The 24,142-nt window shown below is 45.0% G+C and overlaps 1 protein-coding gene across 1 annotated transcript; it reads left to right on the top strand.

Moving 5' to 3' along the window:
• Nucleotides 1–343: 343 nt before the first annotated feature.
• On the top strand, nucleotides 344–23,425 carry aox6 (aldehyde oxidase 6). Its single transcript, XM_064969497.1, has 31 exons — nucleotides 344–653; nucleotides 939–996; nucleotides 1,609–1,705; nucleotides 2,236–2,344; nucleotides 2,420–2,608; nucleotides 2,704–2,784; nucleotides 3,966–4,049; nucleotides 4,385–4,622; nucleotides 4,711–4,862; nucleotides 5,131–5,224; nucleotides 5,336–5,445; nucleotides 5,592–5,776; nucleotides 5,982–6,144; nucleotides 6,260–6,349; nucleotides 7,123–7,292; nucleotides 12,472–12,598; nucleotides 13,708–13,927; nucleotides 14,042–14,166; nucleotides 14,296–14,429; nucleotides 14,571–14,658; nucleotides 14,765–14,851; nucleotides 14,985–15,176; nucleotides 20,627–20,854; nucleotides 20,961–21,056; nucleotides 21,216–21,344; nucleotides 21,506–21,580; nucleotides 21,703–21,755; nucleotides 22,013–22,127; nucleotides 22,278–22,532; nucleotides 22,671–22,838; nucleotides 23,122–23,425. Exons 1-31 carry the CDS (start codon nucleotides 600–602, stop codon nucleotides 23,173–23,175), a joined length of 4,020 nt encoding a protein of 1,339 aa, XP_064825569.1. The 5' UTR covers nucleotides 344–599; the 3' UTR covers nucleotides 23,176–23,425.
• The last annotated feature ends 717 nt before the right edge of the window (nucleotides 23,426–24,142 follow it).

Below are 24,142 nucleotides of genomic sequence, written 5' to 3'. Positions count from 1 at the left end.
TTAATTGCCTTGTTCAGGGCCAAAACGACAGATCTTTACCTTGTTAGCTCGATCCATCAATGTGGTAGCCTAACAAGTGATTAACAGTGATTTTGTTGAGGATTTAGGTCTTTTAGGTTGTAGTGCCACCCTCTGGTTAGAAGTGCATAGTTTCATTCTCTTTGGTCAAAATGATGCGAAGAAAACAACATTTAATCGGTTATTTTTCCATTATAGGGCACCTTACGATACCAATATGTCATTCATTGAAATGTTTTCATCCTGTATCGGGACACTATCGGTTAGTGTTGACTGAATTAAGAGGGTTCAACTTTCTTTGTTGTTCAACAACATTGACATTGGGAGGTGGAGTCTATTTACAGTAGACTATGCACTCCAAATGTACTCTCTCCTCTTGACTACCGTATCGATTTAAAATCAGTAATTATCAACTGGTTTAGGGACTGTTGTATATCAACCACTGGGTGAAAAGTTGTACAAACGGCAGTAAAGCAGCTGAATTTGCTTTCGTCAAGGAGGCGTGTGAGGTGACTGGGGGATTTAGTGAGGAGTCGCAGAAACCCGTCGACACTGGACGTTAATGCGCAAATGAAAGGAAAATGAGTGAGAATAAAGAAACCGATTGCTTGTGTTTCTATGTCAACGGTAAAAAGGTAAATCATTTACTGTAATATTGTATTGTGCATTAGCTGTACGTTGGTTTAAGTTGTAGCACTTTGCGATTATTTTGCACATTGCCTTAACTTTAGCCTACTGCGCTCTGTTCCTCTACAAAACTGTCTGCATGGCTGCTCATGTTGTTGACCAATGATTACTTCCCATCGTCTGTGTTTGTACCGAAGATACTGGCTGTAGGCCTCAGGCCAACTCTCTCAGAATGCCCTCCCAAAAAACTCATGCTATGTGCTTTACACGATTCCTCTCCTACGTTCAAACAGGTGACCGAAAACAATGCAGACCCAGAGACTATGTTACTGTCTTACCTCCGTGAGAGATGTATCCTTTCCTTGCTGAAAATGTATAGATGAGAAGTGAAGCACCAACATTGAATTAAATATTTACATTGAAATGAATAATATAGTGTACTATTTTTGTTTTTGTCATTGTGATTATACTATTATTAATATTTATCCTAAAGAAAAACGGACAGATGTTGTGTAACCTATAGCCAAATTATTGCACAATCAGTATCTTATAAAAAAATCCATACCTTATGGGTAGCCTAGGGTGGTGCACTGATTTTATAAGTGTGTTTTGTTTACCACACAAGCCAGTCCAGAGTTTGAGGTGTGAAAATAATGATAAGGCCTATCGGAGATGGTTCCGTGGTGCGTGTCACTGTGAGTGTGCACTTTCCTTTGATTAGGATTGGCTGTATAATACATCCGTTGAAATCATTTAATGTTATGCTATGTGGAAATATGGATACTGATTGTCCAGCGCAAGCAGAGTGTCTCCTCAGTTGGTAACGTTGTGGGTTGAATTTCTGCATTGATCACATACTGAAAAATGTATCTATCGATCACTCACTGTACTGTAAATCACTTTGGATAAAAAAATGTCTGAGTGGCATATACTATTATATTCCTTGACGGTGCCTGACTCCAGTGAGGTTGACTGGTACCAAGTACGGATGTGGAGGAGGAGCATGTGGAGCCTGTACTGTCATGGTGTCTCGCTACCAGCCCAGCACCAAGACCATCCTGTATCCATTCATCCCTCAACAAACAGCCATCATTTGGATAAATGATTGACAGATTTTTGATGAACTTTGCACGGTTGATGAATACTATTATTGGCATACTGAGACAGTAACTTTTAAGTAGGCCTTTTCTGTGGGGTGGCAGGTAGCCTAGGGGTTAGAGCGTTGGGCCAGTAACCGAAAGGTTGCTGGATTGAACCCGAGCTGACAAGGTAAAATATCTGTTGTTCTGTCCTTGAACAAGGCAGTTAACCAACCCACTGGTAGGACGCCATTGTACATTAGAATGTGTTCTTAACAGACTTGTCTAGTTAAATACAAATGAATAAAAAATTAGATGGGCAAAACTATACACTTTTGTATGAAGCGCATAGTGTGTCACAAGTTGCATGAAAAAAAAACGGGTGCATTTGACGAATCCAACATTTATCTTCGTGTCTTCAAAGCCCTACTTATGATGTTCTCTATTATACTTGGATGATATATTATGTTCATATTGAAAATGTAAATGCCAGTTTACCTTCACCTACTAGCCATTACTCTGCCAACGCCTGCCTGCTGCCAGTCTGCCAGCTTCAGGGGGCAGCCGTCACCACTGTGGAGGGCATTGGCAACACCAAGACCAGGGTGCACCCAGTACAGGTAGGCCCTACGATGGATGGCTGAAGCTCTCATTCAGTGTGGCTGACTGGATTATATGCTTGTGTGTGCTTGCAGGAGCGTATAGCCAAGGCCCACGGGTCTCAGTGTGGGTTCTGTACTCCAGGCATGGTGATGTCCATGTACACTTTACTGAGGAACAAACCACAGCCCAACATGGAGGACATCACAGTGGCACTTGGTGGCAATTTGTGCCGGTGCACAGGATATCGTCCCATTGTTGATGGCTGCAAGACTTTTAGTCCGGTATAAATGATATTGCACATAACAGACACATGCATTGCATTTGTATTTACTGTCTGTAAAGTGAATGTATAATCCATCCTGTTATCCATCATTAGGAATCAAACTGTTGTCAAGCCAATGGTAATGGTGCTGGATGTTGTCTGAATGGAGATTCGCCTCTGGAGAGATCAGAGAATGTGAGTGACTCTTTCTATTCAGGCCATACACGTTTTATTAAATGTTTTAACAGATTTTCCTTTTTTTGAAAAGTGAGGCAAGTGGGCGAATAAAAGCAAATAAATAAAGTAGAACCTCTTGTTAAAATACTATATTAACCTTAGTTCAACACCTAATCAAGAGATTCTTGCCTGACTTGGTTAGCCCGATAGGAAGTATTTTTTATCTCTTTACTGGAAGCTTGAGGACATTAATTTTTGCTCTAAATCATGCAACTTAAAAATAAAAAATAAAAAACGTGTGTGTGTGTGTGTGTGTGTGTGTGTGTGTGTGTGTGTGTGTGTGTGTGTGTGTGTGTGTGTGTGTGTGTGTGTGTGTGTGTGTGTGTGTGTGTGTGTGTGTGTGTGTGTGTGTGTGTGTGTGTGTGTGAAGAGCGGCATCCATTAAACGGTAATCTGCAGTTGCTACATCAATTTTTGGACTTGTAAACAAATGATATGCACCCATTCATTCTTGACAATCTAACTTATAAATGATTCATGGGCTTAGTTCAGCTGTCGTACCGCATCAGAAACCCCAAATATAAGCTTGTTTTACTCCAATGTTTTGTAAACAAAATAAGGTAAAGAAACACTAGATACCCTCAAAACATGGTTAAAAACTAACATTTTGATGGATGGTCAGTCCTTGCATCCATTGCTCTGTCTATGCATTGGAGAGTGTTTCTCTAGCCCTATCCCTCTGCTTTTTACAGAAACGGGGGAAGCCACTTTTTATTGCTCTTTTAAACATTACATTTAATTTGTATGGCTTAACTGTATAATATCATTTATAGTCATTGTATTATCGAATCGCACAGTGGTCTTAGGCAGTGCATCTCAGTGCTAGAGGCGTCACTACAGGCCCTGGTTCGATTCCAGGCTGTATCACCACCGGCCGTGACTGGGAGGCGCAGAATTGGCCCAGCGTGGTTAGGGTTTGGCCGGGTTAGGCCGTCATTGTAAATAAGAATTTGCTCTTAACTGACTTGCCTAGTTAAATAAAGGATATAGTTAAACAAATGTTACCACCACTAATGATATTGGAAAGTTATAGTTCACAATTCCATGACATTGCTGCATTTCATCCGATTTAACACACTTGTTTTATAAAAAGCGAGATGTGTTTTGTTGGAACACATGACATTGACTGTGTCTTCCAGGAGCCTCCACCACAGCTGTTTGACCAGGAGGACCTCCTCCCTCTGGACCCCACCCAAGATCTCATCTTCCCCCCAGAACTCATAGTAAGGCAGCAGGACTAGTAGCTACTCAATATACTAGTGGTCAAATGGTGAATTACACATTTTGATATGCTTTCCCCATATACTGTATGTCACTGTGTAACAGTCAAAAAGTACCGTTCTTCAGTCTAAAATAATTGAACTAACAACCTTTACACAAGACAGAATAATTAATTTACACCAAATCGGCGAAATACTGTTATTTTGCTGTAAAAGTTGTCAGTTGAATACCTCATAGGTCTTATAGTCTGTAATGTCGTTAAAACAGTCTGTATCCTCGTTAGTCTATGAACTAGCGATATTTATATCTTGACAATCCTCCGCTATTCTCCACTCAGCTGATGGCAGAGATGGAGCCCCAGGTTAGTCAGCTGTTCCGTGGCGAAAGGATGGTGTGGGTTTCCCCTGTGTCTCTGGAGGAACTGATCCAGCTGAAGACCAGCCACCCTCAGGCACCGCTGGTCATGGGCAACACCAACATCGGCCCAGACATCAAGTTCAAAGGTGCCTGGCATCCCATAATAATATCACCCACCAGAGTCCAGGAGCTGTTCGAGGTTACCAAGACTCCACAAGGTTAGCTCTTTCAGTTCTTATTCTCTCGGGTTCGGTCTCTCTCTCTCTCTCTCTCAGAACTGTTCATGCGTGTCTGTTGTGTCTGTAGGTGTGTGTTTCGGGGCTGGCTGCAGTCTGTCTGTGGTTAAGGCCTTGTTGGAGGGGCTGGTCCAGGAGATTCCTAAGGAAAAGACGGAGATATACAGATCCCTCCTACAGCAGCTGGGGAACCTGGGAGGACAGCAGATACGCAATGTTGCCGTGCGTATGAATCATCTGTTTCTGTCATTCACTATCAGCTTTGTAGCCTGGTCCCAGATTGTAGCCTGGTTTGTCCGGTCTTGCCAGCACCTTTGGTCATTGTTGGCTATATAGCACAAACAGGTCTGGAACCAGGCTAACAGCTGTGCTGCACATTACTGTCCGAATCTCTACGTCTTAACTACCCTCAGGGGATCACTGGTAAACATGTATTTTTGCATTTGTTTGACTGTTAAACATATTTATGGTGTGTTTCTGTGTGTGTTAGTCCATAGGAGGCAATATTGTCAGTGCATATCCCAATTCAGACCTGAACCCTGTGTTCGCTGCTGGGAACTGTACACTTAATGTGGTGTCAAAGAGTGAGTTGTCAGTAGTGACTATTTTCATTCATTTAATTTATTCTGCGTCTAATTTAACCATGTTTTGGATTGAATTATTACAAATCATTGTGTTAATTGGTTCTATTCCAGGGGGAAGAAGAGAAATCCTGCTGAATAAAGATTTCTTTGTGGGGTTTGGAAAAACATCTCTAAAACCGGATGAGATTGTCCTGTCTGTGTTCATACCAGTATCTAGACAGGTACAGTAAGACGCTTGGGAATGGAGAACCTCTTGAGAATCTCACGCATTTGACCTCACCAGGAAGAACTCCTGGCCTTGAGGTGAGTTGAATCCTGTGACTGCGTGAACAACAACGTTTTTCCCCAATCCAATGTGTCTTTGCAGGGAGAGTTCATGCGAGCGTTCCGCCAGGCCCCTCGTAAGGAGAACGCCCTGGCCACAGTGACCACTGGGATGAGGGTCATGTTCATAGAGGGTTCCAGCGTGGTCAAGGAGCTGAGTATCTACTACGGCGGTGTAGGGCCGTGCACTGTCAGCGCCACCAAAACATGTGCTGCAGTCATCGGAAGGTACAGAGGGAATTTTTCACAGTTAGCAGGATTTGGTTAATGGGCTATTTTCTTTCGAGGAGAGCTGGCTAAACTGGTTTGTGATTCATATGTTTCCTTGTTATCCTCCTCAGCAAGGTTCTTGTTGTGTTACATTATCTGTGTTTTACATCATTGCATGTTTTGTACCCTCCTCCCCCCCACGTCCAAACACACACCCCTCCAGGAAGTGGAATGAGCAGACGCTGAGTGAAGCCTACACCCAGCTCTTAGATGAGATATCCCTGTCTCCCTCCCACCCCGGTGGGCAGGTGGAGTTCCGCAGGTCCCTAACTCTCAGCCTCCTCTTCAAGTTCAACCTGCAGATGCTGCACAAGCTCTGGGAGATGGTATGGACTGGGTCACTCTTCGCCCCAATTGGTAGCCTACTTGGCAAACTTGAAATTTGGAACTTTTATTTGCTAATGTTTCTCAAAATATAGATATGTTTTTGGCATTGTACAGAATGTGATCCAGGAGGACCTATCAGAAGGGGTCAGCAGTGCAATACGTCCACTACCTAAACAGCTACAGCCCAGCCTACAAGAGTTCCAGGTCTGTTTGATTGGATCTTAGTCGGTTGAAGACGAATTTAGCGATTTCACCTACCCCAACCCGTGACTCTATTCCTCATTGTGCAGTACGTGTGATCTGACAACATGAACAAATGCTCCAAAAACACCCAAATCATCCTTGTAGAAACGTGATGCAGGTCTTTACATGTTGTACCCGTGACATTGTCATTCTGAACGTTATATTCCATTTTGTTGCGACTCGAGCGATACCTCGCTGTCCTTTCTAGTGGCAGGCCATACGGAGAATGGAACAGCTGGATAGGGGAAACGGCTCGAGTCGTACCATTTCATGTTTACAGCACTTAAAGAACCCGCATCATTATACTGGGACATTTCGAAAAGTATGTTTTAAAATTATAATTTTTTAGCATTTGTTCATGTTTTTTCAGAGCCTCCATACTGCATAACGAGGATGAGGAAGTGAAGCGCTGGTTGGGTAAATTGTAAAAATACTGAAAATCGGAACAAAAAAGTGTCTGAACCCTTTAATACCATGCGATTTACATCGAAAATGAGAACTTCTCCTTTTTTAAGAACAAATTCTTATTAACAATCATGGTTTGATCATGTTACCCCTTCCTTAATCTCAGTTAACCCAGGACTAAAATCTCGCATCATTTGATCAGTTCACGTATTCTGTCCACAAAAGATTACCCCTGCCTACAAACCAACATTTCCTCTGAGGACAATAAAGTTGGATTGATTGATCTGGATACAAACACGGCTGTCATAAAAACGTGTTTTGTTTTGCAGGCTGTGGTGAAAGGCCAGATTGGTGACGACCCAGTAGGTCGGCCTATCATGCACCGTTCAGCCATCAGCCAGGCTACTGGAGAAGCTGTTTACTGTGATGACATCCCCAAGATGGACGGAGAGCTCCACCTCGTCCTGGTCACCAGCACCAGACCACATGCTAAGATCCTGTAAGTCCTGGAGAACATTGCAAAGGATTCATGGATAAGTTTCCTCACAAACCACTTTTTTTTTAAGTTCATAACATACTGAGCTCTAGTTTAACAAACCTAAAGCAATTGTAAATCTAAGCACTGGCGGTAGCACTATAGGTCGGGGGGCCGGGTCAGAAATATTTGTGCTATTTTCACAGCCGGAATTGTGAGCGCATTAGCTAGTGGTGGCACAATGAATAAACAAGTTGTAGGTGTGACGAGGGCTTGGCCAGTCACTGGCCTATCAAGGCGTTCCATGGCTTAATACTTTATGCTTTTGTCATGTTCTGTTGGTTATTGGCAGTCTGTGCGGTATCATCAACACTAATTCGGCTGGGGGAACGAAATATTCTCATCCTAGTCCCCCTTTATTAAGAAATAAAAGCATTTAGAACTTATTCGGGGTCTTAACTTATTGTTCAGAGTTAGAACAATAGAATGCACAAGGTGCAATTAAGACATTTGGTTGTGCGTAAGCTGTTACACAATTAGTCCATGTCAGCTCATTTCCTTTCTTCCAGCGGCCAGCTATCTAAACTTGTAAGCATGGTCAAATTACTGACCTGTGTGGGGTCCATTGATCATCGGGTATCATGTTAAAAACTGCAAACGTTTGCCTCCAACCCATGACAAAATGTGCTAGAATTCAGGAAATTTGCTGTAAAACTGCACATTTTTCTCTCAGCCCCATGGAAGAAAATGCGTAGAATTGCAGCAAAGTTGCTTTAAAACAGCAATATTTTCAGTTTCTGACGTACGTGGAATTTTTAAAAAATATTTATTTATTTATTAACACGCATACAAAATAATAAAAGGAGCCAAAATAATGTGTACTGAACAAAAACATAAACGCAACATGTAAAGTGTTGGTCCCAGGTTTCATGAGCTGAAATAAAAGATCTCAGAATCTTTCCATATGCACGAAAAGCTTATTTCTCTTACATTTGTTGCAGAAATGTGTTTACATCCCTGTTAGGGAACATTTCTCCTTTGCCAAGATAATCCATCCACCTGACAGATATAGAATATCAAGAAGCTGATTAAACAGCAAGATCATTATACAGGTGCACCTTGTGCTGGGGACAATAAAAGGCCACTCTAAAATGTGCAGTTTTGTCACAACACAATGCCACAGATGTCTCAAGTTTTGAGGGAGTGTGCAGTTGGCATGCTGACTGCAGGAATGTCCAGCAGAGCTGTTGCTAGAGAATTGAATGTTAATTTCTCTACAATAAGCCACCTCCAACATCATTTTAGAGAATTGAGTATGTCCAACTGGCCTCACAACCGCAGACCATGTACAGTGGGGCAAAAAAGTATTTAGTCAGCCACCAATTGTGCAAGTTCTCCCACTTAAAAAGATGAGGCCTGTACTTTTCATCATAGGTACACTTCAACTATGACAGACAAAAAAATGATTTTTTTATGAATTTATTTGCAAATTATGGTGGAAAATAAGTATTTGGTCAATAACAAAAGTTTATCTCAATACTTTGTTATATACACTTTGTTGGCAATGACAGAGGTCAAATGTCTTCACAAGGTTTTCACACACTGTTGCTGGTATTTTGGCCCATTCCTCCATGCAGATCTCTTCTAGAGCAGTGATGTTTTGGGGCTGTTGCTGGGCAACATGGACTTTCAACTCCCTCCAAAGATTTTCTATGGGGTTGAGATCTGGAGACTGGCTAGGCCACTCCAGGACCTTGAAATGCTTCTTACGAAGCCACTCCTTTGTTGCCCGGACGATGTGTTTGGGATCATTGTCATGCTGAAAGACCCAGCCACGTTTCATCTTCAATGCCCTTGCTCATGGAAGGAGGTTTTCACTCAAAATCTCACTATACATGGCCCCATTCATTCTTTACTTTACACGGATCAGTCGTCCTGGTCCCTTTGCAGAAAACCAGCCCCAAAGCATGATGTTTCCACCCCCATGCTTCACAGTAGGTATGGTGTTCTTTGGATGCAACTCAGCATTCTTTGTCCTCCAAACACGACGAGTTGAGTTTTTACCAAGAAGTTCAATTTTGGTTTCATCTGACCATGTGACATTCTCCCAAACTTCTTCTGGATCATCCAAATGCTCTCTAGCAAACTTCAGACGGGCCTGGACATGTACTGGCTTAAGCAGGGGGACACGTCTTGCACTGCAGGATTTGAGTCCCTGGCGGCGTAGTGTGTTACTGATGGTAGGCTTTGTTACTAAGGTCCCAGGTCTCTGCAGGTCAATCACTAGGTCCCCCCGTGTGGTTCTGGGATTTTTGCTCACAATTCTTGTGATCATTTTGACCCCACGGGGTGAGATCTTGCGTGGAGCCCCAGATCGAGGGAGATTATCAGTGGTCTTGTATGTCTTCCATTTCCTAATAATTGCTCCCACAGTTGATTTCTTCAAACCAAGCTGCTTACCTATTGCAGATTCAGTCTTCCCAGCCTGGTGCAGGTCTACAATTTTGTTTCTGGTGTCCTTGGATAGCTCTTTGGTCTTGGCCATAGTGGAGTTTGGAGTGTGACTGTTTGAGGTTGTGGACAGGTGTCTTTTATACTGATAACAAGTTCAAACAGGTGCCATTAATACAGGTAACGAGTGAAGGACAGGGGAGCCTATTAAAGAAGAAGTTACAGGTCTGTCAGAGCCAGAAATCTTGCTTGTTTGTAGGTGACCAAATACTTTTTTTTTAACCATAATTGGCAAATGAGTTCATTAAAAATCCTACAATGTGATTTTCTGGATTTTTTTTCTCATTATATCTGTCATAGTTGAAGTGTACCTATGATGAAAATTACAGGCCTCTCATCTTTTTAAGTGGGAGAACTTGCACAATTGGTGGCTGACTAAATACGTTTTTGCCCCACTGTATATGGTGTTGTGTGGGTGAGCAGTTTGCTGATGTCAACGTTGTGAACAGCGTGCCCCGTGGTGGCGGTGGGTTATGGTATGGGCAGACATAATGTATGGACAACGAACACAATTGCATTTTATTGATGGCAATTTGAATGCAGAGAGGTACAGTGACGAGATCCTGAGACCCATTGTTTTGCCATTCATCTGCCGCCATCACCTCATGTTTCAGCATTATAATGCACTGCCCCATGTCACTAGGTTCTGTACAAAATTCCTGGAAGCTGAAAATGTTCAAGTTCTTCCTTGGCCTGCATACTCACCAGACATGTCACCCACTGAGCATGTTTGGGATGCTCTGGGTCGACGTGTACGACAGCGTGTTTGAGTTCCTAACAATATCTAGCAACTTCGCACAGCCATTGAAGAGGAGTGGGATAACATTGCACAGGCACACAATCAACAGCCTGATCAACTCTATGCGAGGGATATGAGTTGTGTTGCGTGGGAAAAATGGTCACACCAGATACTGACTACTTTTCTGATCTATGTCCCTACCATTTGTTTAAGGTATCTGTGACCAACCAATGCATATCTATATTCTCAGTCATATGAAATATATAGATTAATGAATGTATTTCAATTGACGGATGTCCTTATGTGAACAGTTACTCAGCTTAATTGTTCAATTTTATATTTTTGTTCAGTGTGGATAAAACGGATTTCCACTTACTGTTTTGCTGCTCCCGAACTTGATCTTTTTAATAAAGCTTTGGTGATTAGCTAAAAGTCTATGCCTTTTAAAAGAATATTTATTGTTTTAAGATTGTCATACCATGGATTATTTAGCTATTTGATTTAGAATTTTAGGACCCCCCCCCCCCCCCCCCAAAGTTATATGATAAAATATTGCACTTGGCCTTTAAACATTTATAAATGGCAACAGACAGTCCAAAAATGTTAAATGTTTTGAAGTGTTTGCCCTAGATCTAGGAGATTTACAGTAAGAAAGCTCAGGAAATATTTTTGTTTTTGGGACACACAAAACTACCTCCAAAACCAGCATTTTTCAGCTTAGATTGTAGGCCAAACCGTTTGGACACAAGACATTTTTGTGAGAAGACCGATAATCGGGGTGTCTCATGGTCTGACAAATACCACTGTAGCTTTAGTAGGGGCGGCAGGTAGCCTGGTGGATAGGAGCATTGGGCCAGTAACCGAAAAGTTGCTGGATCGAATCCCCAAACTGACAAGGTAAAAATCTGTCATTCTGCCCTTGAGTAAGGCAGTTAACCCACTGTCACCCGGGTGCCAAAGATGTGGATGTCGATTTTAAGTCAGCCCTCGGCACCTCTCTGATTCAGAGGCGTTGGGTTAAATGCGGAAGACACATTTCAGTTGAATGCATTCAGTTGTACAACTGACTAGGTTTCCCCTTTAACAGGTTGAAATAGTCAAAGACCATATGCTTGACAATTGGGCTGGCTTAATGCTGTCTGAAAATAGAGCCCGCCTAGGGTTAACCAACTATATTCAGCTGCCGGACAATTTTTGGGGAGTTGATGGTGGGGGGGGGGGTAATTATAATTTGTACTATGCAAATTGACTACAAGTAAGCCCAATAAGCGATTTTATTGGAAAATAGCATAGTGACTTCATACCTTGATTACATTGAGACACGATAACGGCTCTCTTATTTGTGGGATTACTAAATCATTTTTTATAATTAAAATCATTGTTTGTTTTCCTAAACTTTGGAGGGCCTGCAAGTGATCACTTGCAGGCCGGTTTTGGCCCACGGGCCGCCTACTGTACACCCCTGGTGTAGATCATACAGTGAGCAGAGTCCCAATCATTCATATAATCACCAATACTGCCTCTCATTTATTGAGGAATCTTAAGATATTCATTTGGCTGCACCCTTGCTAAATATTAAATTATAAAAATCCAAATGAACCCTCTATCCACAGCTAACAGAAATAATGGGTTTTATCCAGGTTGTATAGAATACAAAGTATAGACCATACTCACACATTCACTATTCATTGGACAGGAAGTGGGCTTCAGAGACACCAGTGTGGAGAGACCTGGCTATTGTTAACTAGCATGGTGCGTCATGTGGGCCTCGATAGGTTGTTATCCTCATTGTTAAATGGGTATACACCACCATAAATCCTTATCTGAATGTTATTCACTGTAAATGAGTAATGGCCATGTAAAATCCTAACCTGTATGAAATGAGCTGTAGTATTGGTTAGTATGTGCATGACTGTCTCTCGACTCACTGTCATTTTTCTCCCCTCCGAACAGAGACATAGATATCAGTGAAGCTCTCCGGGTTCCAGGTGTGGTGGACGTCATCACTTCTAAAGACATCCCAGGGAAGACGTTTAGGACGTTTACAGGCATAGACGAGGGCATTCTGGCTCAGAATGAGGTATTGTAGTGCTTCATCGAAGAGACACAACCAGAATCGCACATGTCATGTCATATGTGTTGTTTTCATACAGTGTATGATGTAATCAAAGCCTTGTGCAGTGTGTTGTCACACCGGAACTGAGTAGCCATGCTGTTTATTCACCTCACAATGTAGACTATACTGTGTATATACAAAAGTATGTGGACACCCCTTCAAATTAGTGGATTCTGCTACTTCAGCCACACCTATTGCTGACAGGTGTGTAAAATCGAGCACACAAGTCATGTCATCTCCATAGATTAAACTTAGGCAGTAGAATGGCCTTACTGAAGAGCTCAGTGACTTTCAAAGTGGCCCCATCATGGGATGCCACCTTGGGAGTCATGGGAGCTTCATGAAATGGGTTTCCATGGCCAAGTAGCCGCACACAAGCCTAAGATCACCATGCGCAATGCCAAGCTTCGGCTGGAGTGGTGTAAAGCTCGCCGCCATTGGACTCTGGAGCAGTGGAAACACATTCTCTGGAGTGATGAATCACGCTTCACAATCTGGCAGTCCGACGAACGAATTTGGGTATGGTGGATGCCAGGAGAACACTACCTGTCCGAAGGCAAAGTGCTAGCTGTAAAGTTTGGTGGAGGAGGAATAATGGCCTTGGAATGTTTTTCGTGGTTAGTGCTAGGCCTATTAGTTTCAGTGAAGGGAAATCTTAACGCTACAGCATACAATGACATTCTAGATTATTCTGTGCTTCCAACTTTGTAGCAACTGTTTGGGGAAGGCCCTTTCCTGTTTAAGCATGACAATGCCCCTGTGCACAAAGCAAGGTCTACAGAGAAATGGTTTGACTGGCCTGCATAGATCCCTGACCTCATCGAAAACCTTTGGGATAAATTGGAACGCCGACTGCAAGCCAGGCCTAATCGACCCAACATCAGTGCCTGACCTCACTAATGCTCTTTTGGCGGAATGGAAGCAAGTCCCCCAACTCCATATTAATGCCCATGATTTTGGAAGGAGATGTTCGACGAGCAGGTGTCCACATACGTTTTGGTCATGTATGAAGGCCATTCTCACACAGATGCATGACTGTTAGTTAATACTATGTTCACAAATGTTATTGCCAGGTGTCATGCGTGGGTCACATGGTGTGTGCAGTGGTGGCGGACAACAGGAAGCAAGCTAAGAGAGGGGCGGCTCTAGTGAAGATCGCCTATGAGGATCTGCCAGGCCCAGTGTTCACGGTTGAGGAGGCTATTGAGAAACAGTCCTTCTTTCTGCCCCAGAGGATGATCGAGCGAGGCAACGTGGATGAGGCTTTTGATAAGGTTGACCATATTTACGAAGGTACAGTATGTGTTAGCTTCGTATGCGTACTAGGTGTGTCCACCTGGTTCTTATCTTGAGTGTTTGTATCGGTGAAGTCTATGTACTGAGCCGTGTTGTGCTCTTTAATCTCAGGGGAGATCCGGCTTGGTGGTCAGGAGCATTTCTACATGGAAACACAGAGCATGGTTGTTGTGCCTTCGGGAGAAGAGAGGGAGCTCAAAGTTTATCTCTCCTGTCAACACCCAACCTATGCCCAGGTACAGTCAACTCTACTCCCTCAATCTCCATCCCTGAGGATAGGAAAATATCAAGTAGTCACTGTTGAAGTGTAAGTCATTACTCCTAATTGGCAAATTAGATATTTCTTGTCTGTCTTTTTTCTGTAGGAATCCATCGCAGAGACTCTTGGGATTCCCTCCAACAGAGTGTCCTGTCATGTGAAGAGAGTTGGCGGAGCGTTTGGAGGGAAAGTGACCAAAACGTCTATCATAGCCTGCATCACTTCTGTGGCTGCATGGAAGTAAGTCAAATACTTCAAGAATAACTGACTTGATCCAATGATACATGACTTATTTAACCCAAATGCAATGGTGATCTATAAATTCAAAACATAATTTATGTGTTTGTTTGAATCCCGGCCTGTTCTGATCCGTCTACCCAGGACAGGTCGGGCCGTGCGTTGTGTTCTGGAGAGAGGAGAGGACATGCTGATCACTGGGGCCCGCCACCCTGTCCTGGGCAAACACAAGGTGCTCCCCCTCTTAAGGCTTTGTGATGTGACTGACTCACAAAGGGAGGCATTTGAGGGATCTTTAAGTGGTACTAGATTTAACTGATAGTGTGTTAATGTCCCAGGTGGGCTTTATGAACGATGGAAGGATAATAGCTGCTGATCTACATTATTACGCCAACTCTGGAAACACTGCAGATGAGTCTTTGTTGGTGAGTCACTCTTCCTCTGCCTTTCGCCATTCAATTCTTAACCCCAAGTCCTCCTTGAAAGCTAACACCAGACTCCGTCTCTATGCTTGTCATAGGCAGTGTCTGAGCTCTCTGCCCCCTCCTTTTTCTCCAGGTAATAGAGAAGATTCTCCTTCACCTGGACAATGCATACAACGTGCCCAACCTTCGCGGTCGCTCGGTGGCGTGTAAGACCAACCTTCCCTCCAACACGGCGTTCCGAGGCTTCGGCGTGCCCCAAAGCATGTTGGTCACTGAGAACATGATCAATGACGTGGCCATGAAGTTGGGCTGCAACGCTGAAGAGGTCAGAGGTCAAGTGTTAGGGGTCCTGTTATGTACTTGAGTGAAGACCCAAAAGCGGTTTTAACAGAAAACAGAGTTCTTTAATGAAAAAACAGGTATGGCATAAATCCTCTTCCAACGTTGTCAATGGAACAAAAAGAACGTTAGTATAATGCAGGATGCACCTGCCAGGCGGACTCCGACAGGATAGGACAAGGTGGAAGCAAACGAGACGACAGCTTGCTTCTGGCATCAAAAACACAAACAAGAATCAGACACTGAAAGTAGCAGGAACAGAGAGAGAAATAGAGACCTAATCAGAGGGGGAAGAGAGAACAGGTGGGAAAGAGTGAATGAGCTAGTTAGGGGAGATGTAGAACAGCTGAAGAATGAGAGACAGAGAAGGTAACCTAAAAAGACCAGCAGAGAGAGACAGAGTGAAGAGAAAGGACAGGAACAGACATAACAAGACATGACAGTGCCCCCCCCCCACTCACCGAGCGCCTCCTGGCGCACTCGAGGAGGAAACCTGGCGGCAACGGAGGAAATCATCGATCAGCGAACGGTCCAGCACGTCCCGAGAGGGAACCCAACTCCTCTCCTCAGGACCGTACCCCTCCCAATCCACTAGGTACTGATGACCACGGCCCCGAGGGCGCATGTCCAAAATCTTACGAACCCTGTAGATGGGTGCGCCTCGACAAGGATGGTGGGGGGAGGGACGAGCGGGGGCGCGAAGAACAGGCTTAACACAGGAGACATGGAAGACCGGGTGAACGCGACGAAGATAGCGGGAGAAGAAGTCGCACTGCGACAGGATTAATGACCTGAGAAATACGGAACGGACCAATGAACCGCGGGGCCAACTTGCGAGAAGCTGTCTTAAGGGGAAGGTTCTGAGTGGAGAGCCATACTCTCTGATCACAACAATATCTAGGACTCTTGGTCCTACGCTTATTAGCGGCCCTCACAGTCTGCGCCCTATTACGGCAAAGTGCCGACCTGACCCCTTCCAGGTGCGCTCGCAACGCTGGACAAAAGCCTGAGCGGAGGGGACGCAGGACTCGGCGAGCTGAGATGAGAACAGCGGAGGCTGGTACCCGAGGCTACTCTGAAAAGGAGATAGACCGGTAGCAGACGAGGGAAGCGAGTTGTGGGCGACTCTGCCCAGGGGAGCTGTTCTGACCAAGACGCAGGGTTACGAAAAGAAAGACTGCGTAAAATGCGACCAACAGTCTGATTGGCCCGTTCGGCTTGACCGTTAGACTGGGGATGAAAGCCGGACGAGAGACTGACGGAAGCCCCAATCAAACGGCAAAACTCCCTCCAAAATTGAGACGTGAACTGCGGGCCTCTGTCGGAAACGACGTCAGACGGAAGGCCATGAATTCGGAAAACATTCTCGATAATGATCTGAGCCGTCTCCTTAGCAGAAGGGAGCTTAGCGAGAGGAATGAAATGAGCCGCCTTAGAGAATCTATCGACAACCGTAAGAATAACTGTCTTCCCCGCTGATGAAGGCAGTCCGGTGATAAAATCTAAAGCGATGTGAGTGAGAGGGAATGGGAAGCGGTCTGAGACGGCCGGCAGGAGGAGAGTTCCCAGATTTAGTCTGCGCGCAGACCGAACAAGCGGCGACAAATCGACGCGTCACGTTCCCGAGTGGGCCACCAGAAACGCTGGCGAATGGAAGCGAGCGACCCGAACGCCGGGGTGGCCGGCTAACTTGGCAGAGTGAGCCCACTGAAGAACGGCCGGACGAGTAGGAACGGGAACGAACAGAAGGTTCCTAGGACAAGCTCGCGGCGACGGAGTGTGAGCGAGTGCTTGCTTTACCTGCCTCTCAATTCCCCAGACAGTCAACCCGACAACACGCCCCTCAGGGAGAATCCCCTCGGGGTCGGAGGAGACCTCAGAAGAACTGAAGAGACGAGATAAAGCATCAGGCTTGGTGTTTTTGAGCCCGGACGATAAGAAATAACAAACTCGAAACGAGCGAAAAACAGAGCCCAACGAGCCTGACGCGCATTAAGTCGTTTGGCTGAACGGATGTACTCAAGGTTCCTATGGTCAGTCCAAACGACAAAAGGAACGGTCGCCCCTCCAACCACTGTCGCCATTCGCCTAGGGCTAAGCGGATGGCGAGCAGTTCGCGATTACCAACATCATAGTTACGTTCTGACGGCGATAAGCGATGAGAGAAAAACGCGCAAGGATGGACCTTGCCGTCAGAGAGAGAGCGCTGAGAGAGAATGGCTCCCACGCCCACCTCTGACGCGTCAACCTCAACAACAAACTGACTAGAGATGTCAGGTGTAACAAGAATAGGTGCGGATGTAAAACGATTCTTAAGAAGATCAAAAGCTCCCTGGGCGGAAACGGACCACTTAAAGCACGTCTTAACAGAAGTAAGGGCTGTGAGGGAGCTGCCACCTGACCGAAATTACGGATGAAACGACGATAGAAATTAGCGAAGCCCAGAAAGCGCTGCAGCTCGACGCGTGACTTAGGAACGGGCCAATCAATGACAGCCTGGACCTTAGCGGGATCCATCTTAATGCCCTCAGCGGAAATAACGGAACCAAGAAAAGGGACAGAGGCGGCATGAAAAGTGCACTTCTCAGCCTTCACATAAAGACAGTTCTCCAAAAGGCGCTGGAGGACCGCACGTGCTGAACATGAATCGGGAGAGACGGTGAAAAAATCAGGATATCGTCCATGTAAACGAAAACAAAAATGTTCAGCATGTCTCTCAGGAATCGTTAACTAGTGCCTGAAAGACAGCTGGAGCGTTAACGAGGCCGAAAGGAAGAACCCGGTATTCAAAGTGCCCTAACGGAGTGTTAAACGCCGTCTTCCACTCGTCCCCCTCCCTGATGCGCACGAGATGGTAGGCGTTACGAAGGTCCAATTTGGTGAAAAACCTGGCTCCCTGCAGGATCTCGAAGGCTGAAGACATAAGAGGAAGCGGATAACGATTCTTAACTGTTATGTCATTCAGCCCTCGATAATCCACGCATGGGCGCAGGGACCCGTCCTTCTTATGAACAAAAAAAAATCCCCGCTCCGGCGGGAGAGGAGGAGGAGACTATGGTACCGGCGTCGAGCGAAACCGACAAATAATCCTCGAGAGCCTTACGTTCGGGAGCCGACAGAGAGTATAATCTACCCCGGGGGGGGGAAAGTTCCCGGAAGGAGATCAATACTACAGTCATACGACCGGTGTGGAGGGAGAGAATGGAACGACTGAACACCGTGCGCAGATCGTGATACTCCTCCGGCACCCCTGTCAAATCGCCAGGCTCCTCCTGTGAAGAAGAGACAGAGGAAACAGGAGGGATAGCAGACATTAAACAGGTCACATGACAAGAAACATTCCAGGATAGGATAGTATTACTAGACCAATTAATATAAGGGTTATGGCGCACTAGCCAGGGATGACCCAAAACAACAGGTGTAAAAGGTGAACGAAAAATTAAAAAAGAAATGGTTTCGCTATGATTACCAGAGACAGTGAGGGTTAAAGGCAGCGTCTCACGCTGAATCTTGGGGAGAGAACTACCATCTAAAGCGAACAAGGCCGTGGGCTCCCTAACTGTCTGAGAGGAATGTCATGTTCCCGAGCCCAGGTCTCGTCCATAAAACAGCCCTCCGCCCCAGAGTCTATCAAGGCACTGCAGGAAGCAGATGAACCGGGCCAGCGGAGATGGACCGGAAAGGTAGTGCGTGATCCAGAAGGAGAGGCCTGAGTAGTTGCGCTCACCAGTAGCCCTCCTCTTACTGATGAGCTCTGGCTTTTACTGGACATGAGGTGACAAAATGACCAGCGGAGCCGCAGTAGAGACAGAGGCGATTGGTGATTCTCCGTTCCTTCTCCTTGGCCGAGATGCGGATACCCCCCAGCTGCATAGGCTCAGCATCCGAGCCGGCGGAGGAGGGTGGCAGTGATGCGGCAGGTGGCAGTGATGTGGAGAGGGGAGCAACGGAGGAGCTCCTTTCCACGAGCTCGGCGACGAAGATCAAACCGTCGCTCTATGCGAATAGCGAGAGCTATTAAGGAGTCCAGACTGGAAGGAACCTCCCGGGAGAGGATCTCATCCTTAACCTCGACGAGGAGACCCTCCAGAAAACGAGCGAGCAAAGCCGGCTCGTTCCAGTCACTAGAGGCAGCGAGAGTGCGAAACTCAATAGAATAATCCGTTATGGATCGATTCCCCTGACATAGGGAAGACAGGGCCCTGGAAGCCTCCTCCCCAAAAACAGAACGGTCAAAAACCCGTATCATCTCCTCCTTAAAGTCCTGATACTGGTTAATACACTCAGCCCTCGCCTCCCAGATTGCCGTGCCCCACTCACGCGCCCGTCCGGTAAGGAGAGAAATGACGTAGGCGATGCGGGCTGCGCTCCTGGAGTAAGTGTTGGGCTGGAGAGAGAACACCACATCACACTGAGTGAGGAATGAGCGGCACTCAGTGGGCTCCCCAGAGTAACACGGCGGGTTGTTGATCCTGGGCCCGGAGACTCGGAAACCCTGGAAGTGGGCGGTGGATCGAGGTGGAGTTGGTGAACCTGTCTTGTGAGGTCGGAGACTTGGACGGCCAGGGTCTCAACGGCATGTCGAGCAGCAGACAATTCCTCCTCGTGTCTGCCTAGCATCGCTCCCTGGATCTCGACGACGGAGTGAAAAGGGTCCGGAGCCGCTGGGTCCATTCTTGGTCTGATTCTTCTGTTATGTACTTGAGTGAAGACCCAAAAGCGGTTTTAACAGAAAACAGAGTTCTTTAATGAAAAAACAGGTATGGCATAAATCCTCTTCCAACGTTGTCAATGGAACAAAAAGAACGTTAGTATAATGCAGGATGCACCTGCCAGGCGGACTCCGACAGGATAGGACAAGGTGGAAGCAAACGAGACGACAGCTTGCTTCTGGCATCAAAAACACAAACAAGAATCAGACACTGAAAGTAGCAGGAACAGAGAGAGAAATAGAGACCTAATCAGAGGGGGAAGAGAGAACAGGTGGGAAAGAGTGAATGAGCTAGTTAGGGGAGATGTAGAACAGCTGAAGAATGAGAGACAGAGAAGGTAACCTAAAAAGACCAGCAGAGAGAGACAGAGTGAAGAGAAAGGACAGGAACAGACATAACAAGACATGACAGGTCCGGGAGGGTAATGGGGACAGGGAGGAAAGCCATAAAAATAGAATCAAGCTAATTACTTTTCTATGATGAAAGAGTAGGTGGTACAAGAGCCTTCTATTGAGGAAAATCGAATTGATATAAATAAAAATCTCTCAATGGTTAGTCTCGTGACAGACATGCATAAATCAAAAACTGATGACGTCTGAGATTATTATTAAGATAGCTGAATATGCTATAAAGTCAATATGCTGTAAATGCCTTATAGATTTCCTAAAAGTACTGTATACACTTCATAACACAGTTCTCTTCATAGTTTCTCTTTCTTGAGCAGATCCGTGAGACAAACATGTACAAGGAGGTGTCCCTGACACATTACAAGTTTGAGTTTGATCCCAAGAACCTCCTGCGTTGCTGGGATGAATGCAAGGTGAAGTCTGACTACGGCAGCAGACGCAAATCCGTCGCCCGGTTTAACCAGCAGAACCGCTGGAAGAAGAGGGGCGTGGCCACGATACCCATTAAGTATGGCATCGCATTCTCAGACGGCTTCCTTAACCAGGTTAGCGTTGCCTTTGCACTGTCAAATTAGTCAATCCAAATTATACATCATGAATCAAGAAAATAAAAGGTTTGATATTTTCTCTGTGCGTGTGTCTGTGAGACAGGCTGCATCTCTGGTACACATCTACAAGGATGGTTCTGTTCTAGTCAGTCATGGTGGAACTGAGATGGGCCAGGGAATACACACTAAAATGCAACAGGTAGGTAGAGTGTTTTCTCACTTAGCTTGACTCGTTGGAGTGAAATAATGATTGTCGTACACATTCTGTACTAACTATAACTATTCCATAAATGGGTACTGCTTCTACTTGGCTTGTATGTACTTTTTTTACATTCAGTCAATTCATCAATACCTCCAGGTGGCAAGTAGAGAGCTGCACATCCCCGCCTCTCTCATCCACATCACAGAGACCAACACCAGTGCTGTGCCCAACACCTGCCCCTCCGCCGCCTCCTTTGGCACGGATGCCAATGGCATGGCCGTGAAGGTACAGTATTGCCTGGGATCTCCCCAGCTAGCCTGATCCCAGATCAGTTGGTGCAACCAACACCTGATGTGGATATTTTCCTGTTGGCGTGTTAGTATGGATATTCAACCAATCGATCAGTCATATTCAACCGGTCTGTTTTTTTTTGTCTTGTCCTTAAGGATGCCTGTGAGATCCTGTACCAAAGACTAGAACCTGTCAGGAAACAGAACCCAGAAGGCACATGGCAGACCTGGGTATTTCATATTGATGTGCACTTCCCATGACAACATCATTATTTAAGTAGAACAGAGGGATATACATCAGTTCATGAATAGCAACATGGTTCTAAATGACCTGTTTGTGTGCTGGAAAATAGGTGACCTCCGCATTCATCCAAAGGATCAGTCTGTCAGCTACTGGATACTACAGGTAATGAGATTCAACATAGATTTCCATGCAGACCTAACGCAGAGGAGTGTTTTGAAGCCTTTCATATGGTCTTTTATTTCACTATTACAGATACAAAACCATTAACTTTTAGGACTGTAGGGCCTATGTGTAAAATATTGCTACTCTTAGCTAATGTGGAAAGATACATGTATAATTGTATATAATTACAGTAGATAGCGTTGTGTGTGTGTGTGTATATAAATGATGTATAACATAAACTGCTGACGTTTGTATAGGGGTCATGACCTCTACATGGACTGGGAGAAGCAGGAGGGCCAACCGTATGCCTACTTCACCTACGGTGCCTGCTGCAGTGAGGTGGAGGTTGACTGTCTCACTGGAGACTACAGGGTGACCTCACTTACACAACCAGTATCTCTTACATGCTTTTTCTGTTACACACTTTACCTTAGGTACTAGTCAGATGGTCAAATGAAGACATTCACTATTTCATACTATTAAATATGCACAATTTGACATTTGTTTTCTGCCTATGTCTAGACGGTGAGGACAGACATTGTTATGGATATTGGAAGGAGCATCAACCCCTCCGTAGACATTGGCCAGATTGAGGGCGCTTTCATCCAGGGTTTGGGTCTGTACACCATGGAGGAGCTGAAGTTCTCTCCCTCGGGAGTGTTGTACACACGTGGCCCGTCCCAGTACAAGATCCCTGCTGTCTGTGACATACCACTTCAGTTCAACGTCTACCTGCTTTCAGGCTCTGACAACCCACATGCCATCTACTCATCTAAGGTGAGCGAAGGGTGTGCCAGGAAAAACTATCGTTAAACTAGTTGTGGCCTTTAACCAAGACCTTTGGCGTCTACAGTAGTCCGTAAAGAATGTTCTGTTGAATTAATTGGACGATAAAGTAAATATTCTCCTCTACAGGGAATCGGAGAGCCGGTGCTGTTCCTGGGTAGCTCTGTGTTCTTCGCCATTAAAGACGCGGTGGCAGCAGCCCGGGTAGAGGCTGGTATGGTGGGACCCTTTACCTTGGACAGCCCTGCTACCCCAGAGAGGACCTGTCTGGCCTGTAACACCCCCTTTACTCAGAAGGTAAGGCGATGCCACCAGCCAGTCTCAATTCACTCCCTACCCCAACCCATAATGCTTGACCCTAACCCATCAATGTTTGCCAATTTGAATATGGAGTTTTCATACTGCTTCCATCTTACAGAGCTGCAAACATAAAGGGAGTTAGGAACAGGAAGGGGTAGGGAGTGAAATGGAACCGGCAAGTCACCAGTTCAATGTACTGTACCTTATTCATGTGGCAGCCATGACTGTTTGAAATCCAACTTACTGCTCGGGAGTAATGTCAGCCATTGTTCTCTTCCAGATTCCAGCCAGCAAACCAGGATCATTCCAACCGTGGGCTTTGAGTATTCCCTGAATTAAAATAATATTCTGACTTGTCAGAGGTATTGATCACTGCCATAAGGAATACTACCTAATCATAGAATGTTACTAACATAGAAATTCTTTATTTAGCTGAATAAGGATCAATAACACTGTATGATTGTAATACTTTAAATATCAAGTTACAGAATAAGCCTATGCTTTTGCTGCCTACATATACTTTGCTTAAAATAAAATAAAAAATGTAAAAAAAGTTTGTCTCAAATTAAATTTGATGTAAAAGGTAGGATTGTCCAATTGTGAATCCATCCAATGCCGTGTACGCCTTTCACTTTCAATAAATTGCATGTTTCTCAACTTGAATACAATGCTTCAAAAATGTATACTTTATTAGTCAGACATCCGAATGCTTTACAGCACAGAATTAAACCAACGCTCAAAGTTCAGTTCTATTTTTTTTAGGTGAATCTGGGTTCTGTATGTTGACCGCTCTTGGCCGTAAGTCACAGATGCAGGATTGTTAAAGTTTTACCAAACAGCCCAAAACATACACGACCAAAGCAACACCAGATGGTGTATTTGTCTTACCCTTGGTTCCTAGGACAAGAGTGAAATTTCAAGCAACAGCGTCAATCACATATTCTAGATACATTTCCGAGTCATCCAGAAAGCACACAATCTGCAAGAAACCCACCAATACCGAACGATACGTTAAGATGAGGTGAATGATTAACAGTTGGAGCCAAGCCCAGGTCTGACGAGGCTACCGAGTCATATTCAGTTGATGCTCCATGGTTTGAATGTTCCTTTCTGTGGTTTTAATGTTCCTTTCTGCAACAAACACACAGTTAATTGTATAAAGCCAATGACATAACATAAATCAAAGGCTCATACATGCTTATTGCATGTTCTAAGGCATGCCTGCAGGTACAGTATGAAGTGGTGTTAATTCACATTTCACTGATTTCGACAAACGGTCACACTACTGTACTTCGTGATCT

The sequence above is a fragment of the Oncorhynchus masou genome, chromosome 6 (assembly GCF_036934945.1).
Source record: "Oncorhynchus masou masou isolate Uvic2021 chromosome 6, UVic_Omas_1.1, whole genome shotgun sequence".
NCBI classification, from domain to species: Eukaryota; Metazoa; Chordata; class Actinopteri; order Salmoniformes; family Salmonidae; genus Oncorhynchus; species Oncorhynchus masou.
The sequence above is the reverse complement of the archived record's forward strand: the minus strand, read 5'-3'. Positions and strand labels throughout refer to the sequence as shown.

Excerpts from the sequence above, each read along its gene's own strand:
- aox6 (XM_064969497.1), top strand. The coding sequence starts at position 600 with ATGAGTGAGAATAAAGAAACCGATTGCTTGTGTTTCTATGTCAACGGT. Across the intron at positions 14,852-14,984 it reads CTGCAGATGAGTCTTTGTTG|GTAATAGAGAAGATTCTCCT; the intron begins GTGAGTCACTCT and ends CTTTTTCTCCAG. Across the intron at positions 21,756-22,012 it reads TCAGCTACTGGATACTACAG|GGGTCATGACCTCTACATGG; the intron begins GTAATGAGATTC and ends ACGTTTGTATAG.